The 17,794-nt window shown below is 50.5% G+C and overlaps 1 protein-coding gene across 3 annotated transcripts; it reads left to right on the forward strand.

Annotated features, from left to right (window-relative positions):
• The first annotated feature begins 1,722 nt into the window (after positions 1-1,722).
• Positions 1,723-16,870, forward strand: Slc25a19 (solute carrier family 25 member 19). 3 transcript variants are annotated; one of them, XM_038327325.2, is made up of 7 exons: positions 1,723-1,816; positions 5,752-5,921; positions 6,098-6,253; positions 9,080-9,250; positions 13,853-14,036; positions 15,173-15,303; positions 16,274-16,870. In XM_038327325.2, the coding sequence occupies exons 2-7, from the start codon at positions 5,790-5,792 to the stop codon at positions 16,454-16,456; spliced, it is 957 nt and encodes a 318-aa protein (XP_038183253.1). In that variant the 5' UTR covers positions 1,723-1,816; positions 5,752-5,789; the 3' UTR covers positions 16,457-16,870. The 3 variants fall into 3 exon arrangements, with proteins under 3 accessions (XP_038183253.1, XP_038183254.1, XP_038183255.1); XM_038327326.2 differs by lacking the exon at positions 1,723-1,816 and adding an exon at positions 1,821-1,900; XM_038327327.2 differs by lacking the exon at positions 1,723-1,816 and adding an exon at positions 1,939-2,179.
• The last annotated feature ends 924 nt before the right edge of the window (positions 16,871-17,794 follow it).

Raw genomic sequence — 17,794 nt, forward strand, 5'->3', positions numbered from 1 at the left:
CATCATTCTCTGTCTCAAATTCATGCAGGGATGCACACAACATTCAACGTTATTCTGTCCCTTCTGTGCACACAGAGGGATGTACACAGCACAGCATTCGACATCATTCTCTGCCCCTCCTGAGCACACACAGGGATGCACACAACAATCGACATCATTCTCTGTCCCTCCTGTGCACACACAGGGATGTGCACAACAATCAACATCATTCTCTGTCCCTCCTGTACATACACAGGGATGTGCACAACAATCGACATCATTCTGTCCCTCCTGTGCACACACAGGGATGTGCACAGCACTCGACGTCATTCTCTGTCCCTCCTGTGCACACAGGGATGCGCACAGCACTTGACACCCTGAACTTGAGGTTCTCCTGTTTCTTCCTGTTGGGATCACAGGAGATGCCAGCATGCCTGCCTTGGGAAAATCTTTATGAACCTTTGGCTAAGCATGATCCATTCCTCCCACCCAAAGAATGCAAATAGATTTCATTAAAACTAAAAATTTCTAGGCCAGGTAGGATTGATCAAACCGATGTGGAAAAAAGGAAGATCAGGAGTTAGGGTCATCCACAGTCACATAAAAAGCTTGCTGCCAGCTTGGGCTACATGAGAACCTATCAGAAAAAATTAACTTTCTGATATTGAAGGCTGGTTCAGGAGTTGACTCAGTGGATAAAGGTACTTGCTAACAGAACTGACATTAATTCAATCCCTAGGACACAATGGAAAGAGAGAAGTGGCTTCTGCAAGCTGTCCTCTGACCCTGCCTCCCCCGCTTGTGTACCATGGCCACACACACACAGTAAATCAATTTTTAAAAATGTCTGCCAAGCCGGACTTTGGTGGCACACGCCTTTAATCCCAGCACTCGGGAGGCAGAGGCAGAGGCAGGTGGATCTCTGTGAGTTCGAGGCCAACCTAGTCTACAGAGTGAGTTCTAGGACAAGGAGACAGAGAAAGTCTGTCTCGAAAAAACAAAACAAAGAAAAAACCCAAAAAAACAAAACAAAATAATAAACTAACCAACCAACCAACTAAAAACAAACAAACAAAAAGCCCAAAACGTTAAGTAAGGATACATTAACTAGTACAACAAATGACTTAGGTCTCAGTTCAGATACAACTTTTGCTTGTTTTGCGGGGACAGGGTCTCACGTAGCCCAGGCTGGCCTCGAACTGTGTAGCAGGGAATGACGTTGAATTCCCGATCTTCCTTCCGGTGACCAAGTCACCCAGCCTGACTGTGTGACAAACGTCAGGGATACAGCCCCCACTAAAGGTTCTCATCCCAAGGAGCCATCCCTGGTCCTCCAGGCTAATAATGCCAGGCTTCCCTCCATCTTTTCCAAACTTAGATTATACGCATTCCGAGACTACACTAATTTGAATAAAAGTGGGTCAAGTTCAGAGAGCCCTAACCTTCCACACACACCCGCCCACTTCAGAGGCTCACGCCACTAAAAGAAGCCGCCAAAAAAAGTCGTAAAAGCCTGATTCACCATTCGCTTCCTTCCGACAGCAGGAAGACGCACGCGCACGCTCAACAGAACTACATCACCCAGGAGGCTCTTCTCCCTTTCTCAGGGGGGCGGGGATTGTTAGCGGAAGACTACATTACCCAGAGATACCTCGGCGGTGACATTAGATGGTCCCTCCGACGTACATCGATTGGACCATCGGCGGTCATAAACTGCGCGGTGATTGGCCCAGAAGCCCGTCAGTTACTGGCAAGTGCAGTTAAGTTTTGCTGTTGGGCTACGCTGAGAGGGAGGGAGAACTGAGCTTGTGGGGCTCGGCGGAACCTGCCTGGTCAGGTGAGTGACCTCTGGCTTTGCTCTCCTACTGGTACTCTCGGGAACTGGTACCCCAGGTCCCTGAGTCGGAACACAGAATGGCAGGTATCCACGCGGGGCGGGGACGGATGCTCACGTGGCACACCTAGCCAAGGAGCATCTTCAGGGACACGGAAGGCGAATCCCCACCCTGCACCGCAGGCACTTTGCACGTGGGGTTGTCCACTGATCAGGATTCACGGAGAAGCCCCCTTACTCCCCGGGTACGCCTGGACAGTGTCCCCACACCGGGCCATCTGCAGAGCTCCTCGGCTGAACACGTGGGCGCTCGATTACTCACCGAAGGACACCTGTCCACCCTGCAAGTGGGGTCTGGCATAGAAGGTGCGGGGTGAAGAAATTCGCTTGCACCCCTTGCTCTGCCGCTCAGGTCGGCAGCCACCCTGTCTCGGTCCTGCATTATTTATATTACACAATCATTTTTTTAAATCTGTTTGGGTATCAAGGTTATTGGTGCAAGAAGATTTTGAATAAGCAGGAGATTACTTTTTCCTTTTGTTTATTTTTGTTGTTGGTTTGAGACAGGGTGCCAGGTAACCCAGGCTAGACTTCCTTAGGAAGGATGACCTTGAACTCCCGGGTCTCCTGCCTCCAATCTCCCAAGTATTACAGGCTCCACCATGCTGACTTGTGCTACTTGTGGGGACATTTTACCAACTGTACTACTTTCAGCCCTGATTTTTAAAATGTTTGTGTTTTTGTGGTTTTCTAGAAAACAAACATTTCAAAAGCTTTTTAGGTGTGTGTAACTTACTCGTTTTCAAATTGTGTCGCTTAATCTGATCAGCAATCCAAGCCAGGCAGGTCAAACATCATCTCCCACTTTCCACAAGTAAAAACTGAGTAGTTTTTTTTTTTTTTAACTTTTATTTTCTGTGGATGAGCGCTTGCCTGCCTGTTTTCACCACATGCAGGCCTGGTGCCGGAGTAGGACAGAAGAGAGTTTCAGATCCCCAGAGCCTGGGATTGCAGACAGCTATGAGCCTTCATGTGGGTACTGGGAATCAAACGTCAGTAAGAGCAGCAGCCAGTGCTCTTACCCACTGAGCCATGACTCCAGACAGTATTTTCAAAGCTGCCCCTGAACTATGGAGAGACAGAATTTGAACACAGGTTTTATTTTACATTTGTTATTTGTGTGTGTGTGTGTGTGTGTATGTATGTACAGTTGCACACATATCACAAAGAGCATGCAAAGGGCAGAGACAGCGTGTAAAGGTCAGAGACAACTTTTCTGAGGTCGTTCCTCTCCTTCCACCATGGGGGCCCCAGGGGTGGAACGCTGAGCTTCAGGCTGGGCAGCAGGTGCTGTTACCCAGTAAGCCATCTCTATGACTCCAGGCTTTTATTTTTGGTTGTAATGGGATTGTAAACTTAGGACTTTGTGCAAACAAGGCAGGTACTCTACCGCTGAGTTATACACACACCCTCACGGTGCTGGGAATGGAGCCCAAGGTCTTGTACATGCTTGGCTAACACTGTCCTTCACATCTTGGTTTCTTGGGAAATGAGGTCTTAGGTAGCTCAGGCTGGTTTCTGATCCTCTTGCCTCTGCTTCCCATGTGCTGGGATTGTAGATGTGGGCCATGACTTTTTCTTCAAGTGTTTGTTTTGTTTTTCTCTGTGTAGTACTGGCTGTCCTGTAGACTTGGCTGGCTTCAAACTCACAGAGATCTGCCTGCCTCTACCTCCTGAATGTTGGGGTTAAAGGCGTGCACCACCACACCTGGCTTCTTTTACTTTTTCTGTTAAGACAGGGGTCACGCTCTGCAGTCCAGACTGGGTCTCACACTGTGGTTCTTCTATGTCAGTCTCCCTAGTAGCTAGAACCCAGGCTTCCTGATCTGTATTCAGCAGTGTAGACTGCTTATTTTTTGAAATCTGTACGCACAGCCTCTCCCACCTTCTGTGTAGTTTGAATCGTGCAGCTATGGACTTCCAGATAGACTGGAAGACAGATTCACAGCCTCTGCGGATGCCGAGCCAGGACACCGAGCCAGGACACCTGCCTCTCGGCTTTCTCTTCTTTCCCTCCTAGACTGCAGGAAACTTGAAACTGTTGAGGACTGAGCATTCCCCTTCACCCCTGAGAGGGTTCAGTGGCTTAGTCCTATGCCCTTGTTTAACCCGATTCTGGGAGAAGTACCAGTGTGGGTGAGAGAGGGAAAGTCAAAGTCAGAATGGAGGAGTGGAGGTTGTCATCAGGTAGCCTCCTGGTTACTGTGGGGCAATTCTGCCTTTCTAAACTGGCCTTTCTAAAATTATTTTATATTTAGGTGTTTTGTTTATTTTGTTTTGTGGGAGTCTTAGTTAAAGTTCTTTTTGGTGTGAAGAAATGTCATGACCGTAGCAAATCTTTTTTTGTTGTTACTTTGTTGTGTTTTGGGTTTTTTGTGGTTTTTTGTTTGTTTGTTTGTTTGTTTGTTTTTGAGACAGGGTTTCTCTTTGTGACCCTGGCTGTCCTGAACTCACTGTGTAGACAAGGCCGGCCTCGAACTCAGAGATTTTCCTCCCTCTGTCTCCTGAGTGCTAGCATTAAAGGCGTTCGCCACTACTGTCTGGCCTCACAGCTCATAAGAGTTTTATTAAAAAGAAAGCATTTAATTGGGGCTGCTTATAGGTTCAGAGATTCAGTCCGTGGCAGGAAGCGTGGCAGTATGCAGGCATATTCGCTGCTGGAGAAGGAGCCAAGAATTATGCGTCTGGATTAGCATGCAGCAGCTAGAGAGAGAGAGAGAGAGAGACACACGGGGCTGGACTTGCGGTTCTGATACCTCAAACCCACTCCCAGTGACACACTCCCTCCAGGAAGAACCCATCTACTCCAACAGAGCCACACCTCCCAGTAGAGCCTTTGGGGGCCATTTTAATTCGGACCACAGGAGGGTTTGGTTTTGCATTCTTGCTGCTTTGCTCTTTGTTCTTGCTAGCCTGGAATTTGCCACAAATATCAGGCTGACCTGGAATTTGCAGTGATCCTCCTGCCTCTAGTGCTGGGTGCTTACATTGGAGGGAAGGGCAAAGAGGGCTGGGTAGTAATTTTGGATAGTGGTGGTTTGTTGGAGACTAGGATTATATTTTAATTAAAAATGTTTAGACTTATTTAAGTCATGTGTTTGAATGCTGTGCTCACCTGCGTGTGTTTATATGCACCACCTGCATGTCTGGTGCCTGTGGACGCCAAAGAGGGTGTAGGATGCCCCTGAACTGGAGATACGGAGAGTAGTAACCTGCATTGTGGGTGCTGGGAACTGAGCCCAGGTCCTCTGCAAGAGTAACAAGTGTTCTTAATCTCAAGGCCATCTCTCCTGCTCTAATTTTGGTTTTAATTATGAGTTGTTTTTAATTATGAGTGTGTGCGTCAGGTGGCTATGTGTCCATGTGAGTGCAGGCACCCTCAGAGGATCGAAGAGGGCATTGGCTCTCTTGGAACTGGACTTACAGATCTACAAGAGCCATCTGGTTTGGGCACTGGGATCTGAATTTCATTGTCCATGATTAAGAAGCAAATGGTCTTAACTACTGAGCCGCCATCCTTGGCTTCAGTTGTCTTCTGTCTCTGGATGTAGAAGGTAGAGAGTTGAGATCAAGGCCATGTGTCCACCAGCTTGTTTGCTTGTTTTGTTTTTGTTTTTTCTGTTTTCAAGACAGGGTTTCTCTGTGCAGCCCCGGCTGTCCTGGAACCCAGAGATCGCCTGCCTCTGCTTCCTGAGTGCTGGGATTCAGTGTTGGGATTACTCCCAGCTCTGTGGGCTAGCACTCTAATCGGGGAGGACCCGAAGCTGGAATAAAGCTACAAAGGCCCTTGCCTCAGGCTGGCCGGAGGCCTGCTGCAAGGTGGTGTTTGTGCAGGGGCGGGAAGGAGCCCATCTTGACTCTGTGGCTCTTACACTTAGCTTGATACTCATGGACGTTGGATGGACCAGAGGCAGGGATGGTCGGCTATGATGCCAAAGCAGATGCCAGGAGTAACTCCAAGCTGGAGGTGGCGGTGGCAGGATCGGTGTCTGGATTCGTCACTCGTGCCCTGATCAGCCCTCTGGATGTCATCAAGATCCGCTTCCAGGTGCCCTTTCCCCTCTTTTCCATGTGACGGGCTAGGGAACAAAGGGTCTAGTCCCTCTCCCCATGCCAGGTCCTAAACAAGGTGAAGAAAGCTTTCATTTCCTTCAGTCCCACCCCCCCCCCCCCCGTCACTTCCCCCTCCTCCACCATCATGACCTTTTACACCCTAATCCCTAGCTTCAGATTGAACGCCTGTGTCCAAGTGACCCCAACGCCAAATACCACGGAATCTTCCAGGCGGTCAAGCAGATTCTGCAGGAGGAGGGCCTAGCAGCGTTCTGGAAAGGACATGTTCCAGCCCAGATTCTGTCTGTAGCCTACGGAGCAGTCCAAGTAGGTACTGGGGAACTCAGTCACGTCCCTGGGGTCACATTGCTCCATGGAGCAGGAAAAAGGGGAGGAAAGGCAAGTAAGGGCATCGCCTTGGTGGCAGTCCCCCACTCTGCCCATTTGCCTGTGCTGACCATGTGAGGACATCATCAGTTAGCCACGCCTTAGGCCTTTCCTCCCCACAGCCTGTTCTCTTCCCCTCTCCTGGCCCTGTCCCAGCTGATTCTGAGGAGGACTCTCTTCATATACCCTCCATTTTTCTTTTAAATTTCAAATTACGTTTTGTTTATTTCTTCAGAGAAGAAAGATCTCTCTCCAGGACTGGAAAGATAGCTCAGCTGTTAAGAGCACTGACTGTTCTTCCAGGTGGCCTCCAGTCCAGCTCCCAGCACCCACATGGCATCTTAGCTGTCTGTAACTCCAGTTCCAGGGGACTGGACGTCCTCATACAGGCAAAACACAGATGTACATAGATAAAAAATAATAATAAAAGCATAATGATTATTTTTAAAAATAAAAATTAAGGAAAAGAAATAAACAGAGGGGGAGATGAGCTTGCTACACAGTTCCTGCCAGGGTGTCAAGGTCAGGGACAAGGTGTCAAGGTCAGGAACAACCTGCAGGCCTCCGTTCTCTCCTTCTGCCTTGTGGGTCCTGGGGTTTGCTGGGGATTTGTTTCTTGTTTGTTGGTTTGTTTTTAGAGGCAGCTTCTCTCTATGTAGCCCTGTCCTGGAACTCTCTGGTAGAACAGGCTCGCCTAGAATTCAACTGAGACCTATCTGCTTCTGCTTCCCAAGTTCTGGCATTAATGTCATGTGGCACTATGCCTAACCAGGGTCCAGGGTTCAAACTCAGGTCCTCAGGCTTGGTTGCAAGCCCCTTTACCCCCTGAGCCATCCATTTTTGGAAGTAGCACCTTCACCCGGGGGCTTCAGTTGTGTCTCTCTGGAGCGCAGAGCAGGGGCCATCAGGGTCGCAGCAGAGCTGCCGGGACCTCGTGACTGTCCACGATGGGTGAAGACTAACACACGGGCTTCTCACTTCCCAGCATTCCTCACTTTAGCTGAGTGCCGGTGTCCGTCATATGTCGTGGGCCGCCCTCACAGTCATCTGTGTGGTAGATCCTATTGTCTCTCTGATTCTACAGAGAGAAAGCTATGGCTGAGAAGCCTCTGTGGTTAGTCGGCTGAGGACATTGGTGGGGAAGCGGCAGAGGGGCAGCCAGTGTAGTGGGAGAGCACGGAGCACCACCTTAGCAAGCTTGTGTACGAGAAACTCTTATCCCCACAAAGCACAAAGAAATAAATGCATGAATAAATTACAAGAGAAAGTGGCAAGGCAGGATCCTCCTCTTGGAGCCAGTGTCAGCATGGTCCCCGCCTGCCCTTCCGACCCTCTCACCCTGTGTTCAAGCCCAGCACCTACCAGGCTGGCATGTCTGTGTTTCCCCGGGTTCTTACTGATACATCGTACAGAGGAAGTATAGCCAATCGGGCAGTCCGGCTGGCTGGGGGGACGGGGCTGGCCAAGGGTGTGAGGGAGCGTGCTGTCAACTCCGCTGTGGCTGGGGTCCCCTGCTGCAGATCACATAATGGCTGGCTTTCCCTAGGTAGCAGGAAAGTAGGTGAATGAGTGGAGCTTCCTGCATCTCCTGAGCCTGTCATAACGTATACCTGTAACCCCAGCTCTCGGGGGTCCAGGCCATCCTGGTCTCTATGGCAGGTTCCAGGCTAGCCAGGCCTCCACGGTGAGGCGCCAGCTCAGACAGTAATAATACTAACAAAACAAAACAGTTCTCTGTGTGTTCTCTCCGCTTCTCTCTCCGTCTCTGTGTGCGTTTGTATGTGCAGGTGTCCGTCTGTTTGTGTATGCGTGCGTATACATGTAGGCCTGAGATGTCTTCTCAGTCACTCTCCACCCTATTTTATGAGAGGAGGGTCTTTCTGTAAACCTGGAGCTCACTGTTTGGAACTTCTCGGGGATCACAGGCATGCACTGTCGCACCCTGCTTTTTATGTGGGTGCTGGAGCTCAGACTCAGGGCCTGTGCTTGCACAGAAATACTTAACCAACGACGCTATTTCCCTAGCACCTTATTTTATTTTTAAGATTTATTTATTATGTATACAGTATTCTGCATGTCTGCCTGCAGGCCAGAAGAGGGCACCAGATCTCATTACAGATGGTTGTGAGCCACCATGTGGTTGCTGGGAATTGAACTCAGGACCTCCAGAAGAAAAGCCAGTGCTCTTAATCACTGAATCATCCCTCCAGCCCCACCCTACCCCCCTTTTTTAGATGATGTAGGAGTTGGAACCCAGGGCCTTGTGCTAGGCAAGTGATCCCCAAGTGACCTGCTTAGCCTGTTCCTTACCTTTCTTCTTTTTGGAGATTTTTTTTTATTTTTTTAGTTTTTTTATTTTTTATTTTTTTGGTTTTTCGAGACAGGGTTTCTCTGCAGCTTTAGAGCCTGTCCTGGATCTAGCTCTTGTAGACCAGGCTGGTCTCGAACTCACAGAAATCCGCCTGCCTCTGCCTCCCGAGTGCTGGGATTAAAGGCGTGCGCCACCACCGCCCGGCCTTTTTGGAGATTTTTAAGTTATGTGTATGTGGCATCAGATCCCCCAGAGCTGAAGTTACAGGTAGTGAGAGTTGCCAGATGTAGAAACTGGGATCAGAATTCTGCAAGAGCCGTGCACATCTGCTCTTAACTACTGAACCATCTTCCCAGCCCCCTTTCCTAACTCTTTGGATACTGAGTGCCGTGTGTCTTGTCTGAGGGACTGCCTCCTCAGCTTGTCCTCAGTGACTTTCCACTTGGCTTTTGCAGTTCCTGTCGTTTGAGGAGCTGACTGAACTGCTCTACAAAATCAACTTGTATGAAACGCACGAATTCTCCGCACACTTCATATGCGGCGGCCTGTCTGCTGGCGCAGCCACCCTCGCTGTGCACCCTGTGGATGTCCTGCGCACCCGCCTCGCAGCTCAGGGGGAGCCCAAGGTGAGCAGTCGGGGCCAGACAAGTGGAGCCTGGAGGAGGTGGCAGCACAGGATTTGGGGCTCCGGTCCCTTCAGGAAACAAAGCTGGGGCACCTCTCCTTACCAGCACAACAGCCAGTTTGTAAGGCTTGTAAGGAATCTGCATTCTGCAAGGCATTTTGCGTCCATGTCTCCCAGTAGCTCAGAGACTTCCTGGGGAGACTCAGCCCACAGGGGCAAAACAGAACAAACAGGTATCCAGCAGAAGGCTGAATGGAGGCAGGCATCTGGGGACTTGGGACTCGGGAACTTTTGGCCATAATATCCTGAGGGTTTCCTCATGGAACATACTGAAGGAGCTGGCCTAGGTTGAGTCAGCCTCAAGGAAGGACTCCCTGAGAGCAGTGGACCAAGCCTATGTCTTAGTCACGTTTCTTCCTGCGGTGATGAAAGCCACTGAAGGGAGAATGGGCTTACCTTGGCTCACAGTCCGAGGGTGCTGTCTGTCATGGTGGAAAACCTTGTGGGCAGGAGCTTGAGGTGGCTGGTCACATGGCATCTGTTGTCAGAAGCAGAGAGTGATGGCTTGTGCCTAGGTGACTTTCTCCTTTCTAACGGCTAGACCCCAGCCCGTGGATGGTGCCAGCTGCTTTTAGTGTGGGTCTTCCCACTTCAACTAACCTGGTGAATGTGTTGCACGCACACCCAGGCGTGTGTCCTAGGTGATCCAGATCCTGTCAAATTGGTGGCCAGTATTAGCCTCGCATCCTGAATCAGACCTCCCGATCGAGTCTGCTTCCTGGATGTACTTTAGGGTAACATTTGGGGCAGAAGAGACGACTTAGATGTCAAGAGATCTTGCAAAGGACACAGGTTTGGTTCCCAGCACCCACATCTTTAACTCCAGTTCTGGGGACTCTCACACCCTCTCTTGGCCTCTGTAGGCACCAGGCAGGCGACAGACCCTCATACACACATAAAATAAAACTTTTTATTTAAGCAAAAGAAAAAAAAAATCCTGTTTTTTTTAAAAAAATAGATAAGCTTGAGGCCCAAGCCTGTAATCCTAGTTTAGGGGAGATGGAGACAGGAGGAATCATGGGATTTCAAGGATAGCTTAGACTACAAAGTGAGATCTTGTCTCAAAAGGAAAAAACCCTCCAAAAACAAAAAACCACACCCTCCCAAACAAACACATACACACTAGCAATCCCAATCCCAAAACACTGCCACGAAAAGCAAAAAGATAACAGTGGCCACACACAGTGGCCACGCGCAAACAACGGCCACACATAAGCAGTGACCACACACAAGCAGCGGCCACACCCATGCTAGAGTCCTAGTACATGGAGTCAGGTTGGCTAAGTTCAGGGGTTGGAGGCCACCTCAGCAATGTAGTGATTCTGTGTCTCAAAAACGAACAGAATAGGAGCTGGCAGGATGGCCTGGTGGGGTAAGACACTTGCTGCCACCCTAACGGCTGAGTTTGATTTCTGGAACCCACAACTCCCAGATTTTGTCCTCTGACCACCACATGCACAAAGCATGCACAGGCCCACACCCAAGGAATAAACACAGTGGCTGGAGAGGTTGCTCGATGCTTAAGAGCACTGGCTGCTTTTCCAGATGGTCCAGGTTCTATTCCCTGCACCCACAAGGGAGCTCACAACCATCTGTAACTCTAGGCCCTGGGGATCTAAAGCCGCTTTCTGCCCTCTGCTGTCACTACATGCGAGCCGTGTACAAACATGCCTACAGGCAAAACGCTTGTCCTAGTCAGGGTTTCTATTGCTGCAATGAAACGCTGATCAAAAAGCAAGTTGGGGAGAAAAGGGTTAATTTGACTTATACTTCCTTATTATAGTTCATCATATTATTGAAGGAAATCAGGACAGGCACTCAAAGAGGGTAGGAACCTGGAGGCAGGAGCTGATGCAGAGGCCATGGAGGGGTGCATTTTTGGTGTTTTGAGACAGGGTTTCTCTGTAGCTTTTGGAACCTGTCCTGGAACTAGCTCTTGGAGACCAGGCTGGCCTCGAACTCACAGAGATCCGCCTGCCTCTGCCTCCCGAGTGCTGGGATTAAAGGCGTGCGCCACCACCTCCCAGCTTCAGCCAGCCTTCTTATAGAATCCGGAACCACCAGCCCAGGTATGATACCACCCACAATGGGCTGGCCCTCCGCCATCAATCACTAATTAAGAAATGCCTTAGAGCTGGATCTCGTGGAAGCATTTTCTCAGTTGAGATTCCCTCCTTGCAGATAGCTCTAGTTTGTGTGTCAAGCCAGCACAGTATCCATATACACAAAATTAAAAATGTAAAAATTCTTCTAGAAATATCAGTATTTGTGTGTCTCTATCCATCCTTACGGCCACTTTGGTGTGTAGGAACGTTTAGGTTTTGGTTTTGCCCGGTTTCTGTGTTCTCGGGGTGGAGACCCTGCTTGGAAACATTCTGATAATATTTTGGTCACAGAGCAATGCCCCGTAGGAATAGTACAGAAGACAAATGGGGCAGAAGAGCCAGATGTGTGTGATCATTTCTTGAAAAATTGGAGGTTGGGGTGACTGTCCTGGTGGAGAAACAGGATGAGTGTTGAGTCAGTCTCACAGTGTGGTGGCTCCTTGGCCAAAGGGAAGGTGGCTGGTGACAACCCAGCTTTTCCTGTACCACTCCCGCTGCTTGCCAGCCTCTGCTGAGAGAAGGGAGAAGGCAGCGGTATTAAGGAGGGAGGCCAGCCTTTCCTCTGCCAGCTAATGCAGCAGGCATCGTTATGGGCTCACTTGCTCTGGGCCCCCGTGGGTGCACGTTCTGGGCTCACCTGCTCTGGGTCCCCGCGGGTGCAGGTTCTGGGCTCGCCTGCTCTGGGCCCCCACGGGTGCAGGTTCTGGGCTCGCCTGCTCTGGGCCTCCATGGGTGCAGGTTCTGGGCTTGTCTGCTCTGGGTCCCCGCAGAGCCCAGAAGCACAGAATCACTCACACAGGAGGCCCTAAGCTGAAACTACGCTGTCTGCCTCACCTCCCAAAAGAGCGGTGACTGCAGAATTCTCTAACAGGCTCATTTCCTTGACATGCACTGGAAGCTGCTTACAGTAACCTGATGCCAGCCTCCGTGGCATTTTCTGTTCTTCAGCCATCTCCCCACCTTCCTGCTTGGAGGAACATGATGCTAGCCTGTGTGGCATTTTCTGTTGTTCTTTAGTCTGCTTCCCACCTTCCTGGGAAGGAACTTTGAAGTGAACCAACCACTCTTTGTGGTGGTGTTAGCGATTTCCTTGGGAGACCTGGGCAGGGTTTTTGTTCTTGCAAGTGGCTTTCCCTTGAGGGTGGCCCAGTGGCCTGCAGAGTTCAGGCGGCTCCTTTGCGGTCCACAGGATGCTGCTGGGATGTGTATGAGTGTTTTGCCTGCATGTGTGTCTGTGTACTATGTGTGTCTGTGTACTATGTGTGTGCAGTGCCCACATGCTTGGAAGAAGGCTTGGGATCCTCTTGAGCTGCTGCCATGTGAATGCTGGGAACCGAACCTGGGTCCTCTGCAAGAGCAGAAAGTACTCTTTTTGCTGACACGGGTCCCTAGTTCCAGGACACATCCCTTTATATACTCATGAAGGAATATCAGCCATGGAAATTTCTAGGAAGGAAGTTGTCAGGAAGCCACGGCCTTTTATTAGTTTGTTTGTTTTGGAGACAGGATCTCCCTGTGTTGCTCAGGCTGGCCTCAAGCTTTTTTTTCTTTTCTTTTTTTTCTTTTCTTTTTTTCTTTTTCCTTTTTTTTCTCTCTTTTTTGAGACAAGGTCTTGTTATATAGCTTGATATGTAGACCAGGCTGGCCTTGAAAAGAGATAGATAGATATGCCTGCTTCTGCACCAGCTATGCCCAGCTGGCCTCAAACTTTTTTTTTAAGATTTGTTTTTATGGGGCTGGAGAGATGGCTCAGTGGTTAAGAGCATTGCCTGCTCTTCTAAAGGTCCTGAGTTCAATTCCCAGCAACCACATGGTGGCTCACAACCATCTGTAATGAGATCTGGTGCCCTCTTCTGGCCTGCAGGCATACACACAGACAGAATGTTGTACACATAATTAATAAATAAATAAATAAATAAATAAGATTTGTTTTTATGTATACAGGTATTTGGCCTACCTTTATTCCTGTACACTGTGTACATGCAGGACTAATGGAGGTCAAAAGAGAGTGTTGGATAGCCTGGAACTGGAGTTACAGACAGTTGTTAGCTACTGTGTGGGTGCTGGGAACCAAACCTGGGTCCTCTGGAAGAGCGGCCAGTGCTCTTCATCACTGAGCCATCTCTCCAGTCCCTGTCCGCAAACTCTTGACTGCCCTGCATCCATCCACTAAGTGCTTGGACTCTGATGTGCACCACTGCACCCCGCTGCCCTTTGGAAGTTTTGTTTTGTTTTCAGATGGGGTCGTATTGAGCCCAGGCTGGCCTTGAACTCCTGATCCTCCTGCCTCCACCAGCGCGCGTGCCTCCACGCCCATCCCCCACTTACTTTATCCTTAGTTTTCCTAGACTGCAGAGGAAACGTTAACACTCCTGGCAGTTGGGTTTTAGATAAGAAACCACCTCACCCAGCTCACCCATGCGCATGTTCCTGTGCAGATCTACAACACCCTCCGAGAGGCTGTGTCGACCATGTACAGGACTGAGGGCCCCTGGGTCTTCTACAAAGGCTTGGCTCCCACCGTGATCGCCATCTTCCCCTATGCGGGCCTGCAGTTCTCCTGCTACCGATCCTTGAAGCATGCCTATGACTGGGTCATACCACCAGATGGAAAGCAAACAGGTGAGGATCCCCCCCACCCTGGCCTAGCCTGGGCCACAGCTTCTGTGAACCTTGAAGACAATGATTTTCCTGACTGGAGCACCTGGCACTGTGGTCTAGCTAGCAGAACAAGCAAGTCTTGCACTTTGAACGGCACTTCCTTCCGGCTCTTACACACTCACCCGTGCACTTCTGGGAGCAATTGCACATTTATTTATTTATTTAGCTTTTGTGGTTTCCATTGTTTGTGGGGAAGGGAGACTCATGGGCTCTGCCTCCAGGTGACTGCTCAGAGGGCCCTGCCATCCGGCTGGCTCACGTCCCTGCTGTCAGTCTTGCTTCAGTGGCTGTGCCTGCCGCTAGCAATGGTCAGGTTCCCTTGAGAAGGAGAATGCTTGTGGGGCTCGGGTTCGTGGTGGAGTACTAAGTCTGATGACTTTTTTTCATTTTGGTTATGGTTTTTTGAGACAGGGTTTCTCTATATAATAAATAGCTCTGGTCATCCTAGAACTTGCTCTGTAGACCTGGCTGGCCTCGAACTCAGAGATTTGCCTGGTTCTGCCTTCTGAGTGCTGGGATTAAAGACATGCACCACCACTGCCCAGCTCTGATATTTTTAATTCATATATTTTTGAAGATTTTTAATTACTTTATGTATGTCTGTGTATTATGTGTGTGCCTGGTGCCCCTGGAGACAGGAAGAGGTTATTGGATCCCCAGGAACTGGAGTTACCAGCAGCTGTGAGCCATCATGAGGTGCTGGGGATAGAATCCAGGTCCTCTAGAAAAGCAGCCAGTGGTCTTAACTGCCGCCCCATCTCTCCAGCTCTGGTTTCTTTTTTGTGTCTGCATGTATTATGCCATCCGTGTGTGCTCTGTGTGTGTGTGTGTGTAAGGGTACACAAGGGGCCAAAAGATTCTCTGAAGTTGTAGTTCCAAGCATTTGTGAGTTGCTGATGTGGGTGCTGGGAACAGAACTTGGTTTTTCTGGAAGAGCAGCAAGTGCTTTACAACACTGAACACCCTCCCTCCCATCCCCTGCCCCGTCGTGTCTTCTACCTTCAATTTTGTCTCTCCTGTCCCCTGTCCCCGTCATGTCTTCTACCTTCAATTGCATTCCTCTCAGCCTTCTCTTTAAAATGGTGTCTCTGGTTCAGGGAACCTTAAAAACCTGCTTTGTGGCTGTGGATCTGGAGTCATCAGCAAGACCCTTACATACCCCCTGGACCTCTTCAAGAAGCGGCTGCAGGTGGGAGGCTTCGAGCATGCGCGATCTGCCTTTGGCCAGGTAAGTCATCCTGTGCAGAGTGCTCAAGTCCTTACACTCATTGGACAGTGAGGGAACCAGCCCTGCCCCCTCTGAACGGAGACTCTGGTGTGGGTTTTCACAAGATGCTCAGTGAATTCCTGATAAGGAGACTTGATATTGATAAGCACAGTCTCTTTTCAGAGATCGCGAGTCTGGTAGCTATAGGTCTTGGAGATGGTATCAAAGGTGGCTTTGGCAAAGATGCCCTGGGTGGCAGTGCAGCCCCTGACTGATGTGCAGCAGACATCAATACTGGCCATCAGCAGTAGCTTCTTGGGCACAGGAGCAGAGACTATACCAGCACCTCTGGGGGCAGGGATGAGATGCACCAACACAGAGCCACAGCGGCCTGTCACCTTGCATAGAACAGTGTGAGGCTTGTCAGTCTTGTTCCCCCAGTAGCCTCTCTGCACAGGGACAGTGGAAAGCTTGGCCAAGATGATGGCCCCTCGGAAGGCAGTGGCCACCTCTTTGGAGCACTTAACACCAAGACCAACACGACCATTGTAGTCCCCAGTAGCGACAGAAGCCTTGAACCTGGTCCGCTGGCCAGCCTGAGTCTGCTTCTGCACTGGCATGACCTTTAGACCCTCGTCTTTTAGGGATACACCCAGGAAAAAGTCAATAATCTTGGGTTCTTTAATGGGCAGGAGAGCAGGACACTGGTTGGGGAATTCAATCCTGTTGCCCAAGGGGAACCACGTGTAATGGGGTGAAGGCTCCAGGATGGCCCATGACTATCACTGTATCCACCAGAACCACGGGCAGGTACCCCCTCACCAGGAAGGAGCCTGCTCCAGCTCAGTTAAGCCTGACCTATCCCACATCCCCCAGAATGAAGAATTTCACTCTTGCTAATCTAGGGAGCAGTTACCGGAAGCTGTGCTGTGCCAGGTGAACCCCGTTTTAATCACTGCTTCCTCCTCAACCTACACCTTCCTCTCCCCAGGTGCGGAGCTACAGGGGCCTCCTGCACCTCACCAAGCAGGTGCTACAAGATGAAGGCACCCGGGGCTTCTTCAAGGGCCTGTCCCCCAGCCTGCTGAAGGCCGCCCTGTCCACGGGCTTCATGTTCTTCTGGTATGAGCTCTTCTGTAACCTCTTCCACTGCGTACGGAGAGAAGACGGATAGCTGCAAGAGCGGGAGGCGCCTCCCCCAACAAGACTCGTTCTGAGCTCATTCTCTACGATGGCTGCTGCCTGCTTGGCCTCCCAGGCTGGCTACCCTGCGCAGGAAAAGTCACCCACAGCTGATGGCAGAAGGGCGGGACCTTTTCTGGAAAGAGCAGAGAAGGGAGCCCCATGGGCTGTAGAAGCAAGGCCCCGAGAAGGAGCCTGGCATTTGTCCTCTGTCCAGCCCTAAGGGAATCGGGCGTCCTCTGCTTTGTAGTCCTGTTTTGGGGGAAAAGTCTCCCAGTCCTGGTAAGAGTGAGGCTGAGTACAGAGGGATAGGACTGGGCTCTTTGTAGAAGTCTAAGCCCCACAGCTCGATCTGTTCTCCTACCAACTTATTTAATAGACATTAAAGCAAAAGGCACATTCCGGATGTCACTCGAGGATGATGGGAGGGGCTCTCTGCTGTCCCTGCAGTTGCAGCCCTGAGGCAACCATGCTCTTCAACGTAAGGGGTGAACCCTACCACGTGGGGAGCTTCTGAACCCCCCAGTCCCAGACCTTGTGACTGTGAGGCTCCAGGACTGGACAGAAAGGACGCGGGGACAAAACTAGCATCTAGGCAGAAGGCGGGAAGTAAAGGGGGCGTGCTGGCCCTGACGCTCAGTCTCGCCAGTGGCTCCTCTGCACTGGGTCAGCTCTGCTGGGGCGCAGAGTCCTCAGGCCAAGTAGCATCATTAGCGTGAGGTGCTGCTCTTCAGCTCAGCATGGGTGCTGCTCATGTGCGTCCTCCAATCCCCGAAGGGCCCAGCCACATAGCAGTCCAGACAGATGGCTCTATAAGAGGAGGGAAAACTTTTGTTGGGGGCTCAAGAGAAGAAATATATGGCGACCATCTTTCCCGAGCTCCTGCCTGTCAGTGAGTCTGGCAGAGGGAAGAGAGGAGAGATCCCTTGACTGGAATTCCACCCCCTGAATAACTCAGACTGTAACAGCCCAGCCCTGTTCACAGAAGCTGGGACTTCTGCCCAGCATCAGCCTCGGTCCCCTCCTCTACAGTCCCGTTGTACCCCGCCCTTAGCGACCTTCTCTGACCTTGGCTGTGGATTCTCAAGGTCCAGGCTACTCTTGGGAGGGTTTCTGAGGTGGGTGGGCTCTTGGCTTCCTGGGGTTGGGGCGGCAGAAGTGTAGTGTGGTCCTCTTCCTGGAGAAGTGTGAACGGATGTCTACTCCAGAGAAGGGTGACAGGCCAATGTGAAGATGCTACCTGTCAACAGGTTTCCATTGCTGCCATGAAACATCAGGACCAGGAAGCTGGTTGGGGCTGAGAGGATATATTTGCTTTATATTTCCATAT

Source organism: Arvicola amphibius, chromosome 4, assembly GCF_903992535.2.
Source record: "Arvicola amphibius chromosome 4, mArvAmp1.2, whole genome shotgun sequence".
Classification (NCBI taxonomy): Eukaryota; Metazoa; Chordata; class Mammalia; order Rodentia; family Cricetidae; genus Arvicola; species Arvicola amphibius.

Coding starts and splice junctions, on each gene's coding strand:
- Slc25a19 (XM_038327325.2), top strand. CDS start 5,790: ATGGTCGGCTATGATGCCAAAGCAGATGCCAGGAGTAACTCCAAGCTG. Junction 6,254..9,079: donor TAGCCTACGGAGCAGTCCAA/GTAGGTACTGGG, acceptor TGGCTTTTGCAG/TTCCTGTCGTTTGAGGAGCT. Junction 9,251..13,852: donor CAGCTCAGGGGGAGCCCAAG/GTGAGCAGTCGG, acceptor GTTCCTGTGCAG/ATCTACAACACCCTCCGAGA.